The sequence below is a fragment of the Anopheles marshallii genome, chromosome 3 (assembly GCF_943734725.1).
Source record: "Anopheles marshallii chromosome 3, idAnoMarsDA_429_01, whole genome shotgun sequence".
NCBI lineage: Eukaryota > Metazoa > Arthropoda > Insecta > Diptera > Culicidae > Anopheles > Anopheles marshallii.
The window spans coordinates 62,620,528-62,622,954 of NC_071327.1; the positions used below are offsets into that span (position 1 = coordinate 62,620,528).

At 52.5% G+C, this 2,427-nt stretch overlaps 1 protein-coding gene across 1 annotated transcript; it reads right to left on the reverse strand.

Moving 5' to 3' along the window:
• On the reverse strand, positions 1-1,014 carry LOC128715056 (RNA-binding protein squid-like). The gene has a single exon (XM_053809938.1). It carries the CDS (start codon positions 1,012-1,014, stop codon positions 1-3), a length of 1,014 nt encoding a protein of 337 aa, XP_053665913.1.
• Between the last annotated feature and the right edge of the window lie 1,413 nt (positions 1,015-2,427).

Genomic DNA, 2,427 nt, shown 5'->3' on the forward strand with positions numbered 1-2,427 from the left:
TTAGTAAGGGGCGTGCCTTGGTGGACGATCGCCACCACCACCACCGGCACCACGCTGCTTGAAGCCCCCGCTGCCACCCTTTCCGCCCCGCTGGCCACCCTGACGGCCACCGTTCATGTAGCCACCACCGCCTCCGAAACCACCACCGCCGTATCCGAAGCCCCCGTCGAAACCACCGCCACCGTAGCCCTGTCCGCCGTATCCGCCACTGTAGCTGTCATAGCCGTAGCCGCCGGGGCCTCCCCAGCCACCACCGAAGCCACCCTTGGGTCCTCCTCTACCGCGCATACCACCCCGTCCGGGCATTCCACCACGCATGTTTCCACGGCCGCCGCCCATTCCACCCATTCCACCGCCCATGCCACCCATCTGTCCGTCCGGTTTGGGGGTGGCCTTCTTCACGTCCACCTCCTTGCCGGCGATGGTTTGCTTCGGCGTCTTAAGCAGCTCGTTCACCACCTGCACCGACTCGTACGTGATGAAGCAGAAGCCCTTGCGTTGATTCTTTTGCTTGTCGAACGGAAGTTCCACCTCCACGATCGTACCGAACTGGCCGAAAAACGTCTTAATTTCATCATCGCTGATGTCTGATGTGAGACCGCCGACAAAAATCTTGCCGGGACGTGCCTTGGCCCGCTTCGGGTCCACCTTCTTGTTGTTGAGCACATGCTCACCGGCCGCCACAACCTTGTCGATGGAATCGGACGCTTTGTACACGATGAAGGCAAATCCACGCGAACGGCCCGTGTTCGGGTCCGTCTTCACATTGATGCTTTCGATCTCGCCGTACTGGCCAAAGTGTTCACGCAGATCTTTCTCGGTCGTTTCCCAGCTCAGACCGCCAACAAACAGCTTCCGCTCGTCGTCGCGACCGCTCTGACTGTCGCCGCCGCCGCCACCACCGCCACCACCATTATTGCCGCCCAGGTTGTCCTCACTGTCCATCTGATTTTGTCCGTTTTCCGGCACGTCTTGACTGCTTCCATTCATTTCCGCGTCCTGTACATCGGCCATGTTTGTTTTCGCTTGCTCTGCCGTTGTCGCGCACCGTGCGTGGTGTTTCGTTACGGGTACTTTTTCGCAGTAAAAAAGCGCCGCGCTTCTACTGCTTCGCTACTGTTCGGCACGGAAAAGGCGCAATTACTTCCGTTTCCCTCGCGTGGGATTTGTTTGCAGTTGTAGTTTTTGCTATTTTTTACGTTTTATTGTTCGCTTTCACGCACTACACGGCTTGGCTTCTTCCTCCGAGTTCGCTTCTGGAACAACGAAGCTAAACGTCAAATGAGTCGACAATTTAACGAAGGTATCAAAAGCGGTACCGGATTTGACGAAGCCCAATCGGAGCACGGGATATTTCGGTGGGAAGTTGAAAATTCTCAACATTTTCAGTGCACAGGCAGTTGTTGGGTTCGTATTTGTAGTCTTTCAGCAAAATTGTTGCTAATTTTGCGGCTAAATAGCATGCGGATAACACTACGTGAAAAACATGGAACAAGCAAACAAAATTTATGTTCATTTGAAAGTAATTCACACCACGCGTGGTGATTGTTTTCCAATGAAACAATGGAAATGAAATTGAAAGGCCTTTTGTGCTATAGATTGAATCAACAAATTAGCAGAAATTATACGAAATAAATCATTCTCACGTACGATAAATCGCCAACCGGCAATAACCCTCCAACCCGATCCTGTAAACAAACGCATCCGAGCGAAATGTTGCGCCTGTGTGTGTTTCATTCCGGAGCGGCGTCTCTCCGGTATGCCAAGACCGCACGCACACAAAATGTCTCGCGCACGGGCAACACCAACACCACCATAGCACCAATTTTTTCGCTCAGCATGCGTTTGCCGCAGAAGAGAGTCCGTCGTCTCGTCGAACACACAGGCACCGAGCGGTTGCGTTTTTCAAAATGGCTAACTTTTGCGGACCCGCCGTCGTTTCGTTGCGCGAAGAAGTGTCGTCGTAGTAGCAGTGCAGTTGGTGCTGAAGGTATTATTTTGTGTGCAGTTTGCTGGGGAAACGGTACCGTACACGGTGGTGTTGGAGGTTTTGTGGCAGGAAGTTTGGTGCACGAATTACGCGCAAAGAGAAAAAAACACGGTGCAAGATTTCGGTGTGGCCTGGCATAGTTTCTTTGTGTTTTCCTGTAATTGATCCATGGGTCAAGCGGGAATCGTTGCTCTCTTGGGTGTATTTTCTTGCGTCGTAGATGGTGTGCGTAGCTGTGACACGGTGTGTGAAAATGTGAATAAAGCTCGCTGTTCGACTGGAACGGAACGCGTCAAGTGGTGCTAAACGTTGGTAACGTTCGCCACCGAACCGTGCGTGTGTGCGCGCGCGTGAATGTGTGTGTGTGTGTTTGATTAAAGAAGAAGAAGAAGAAGAAGCAGTGGAAGGAGTGCGAAGAGCTTCAAACATAATCTTCT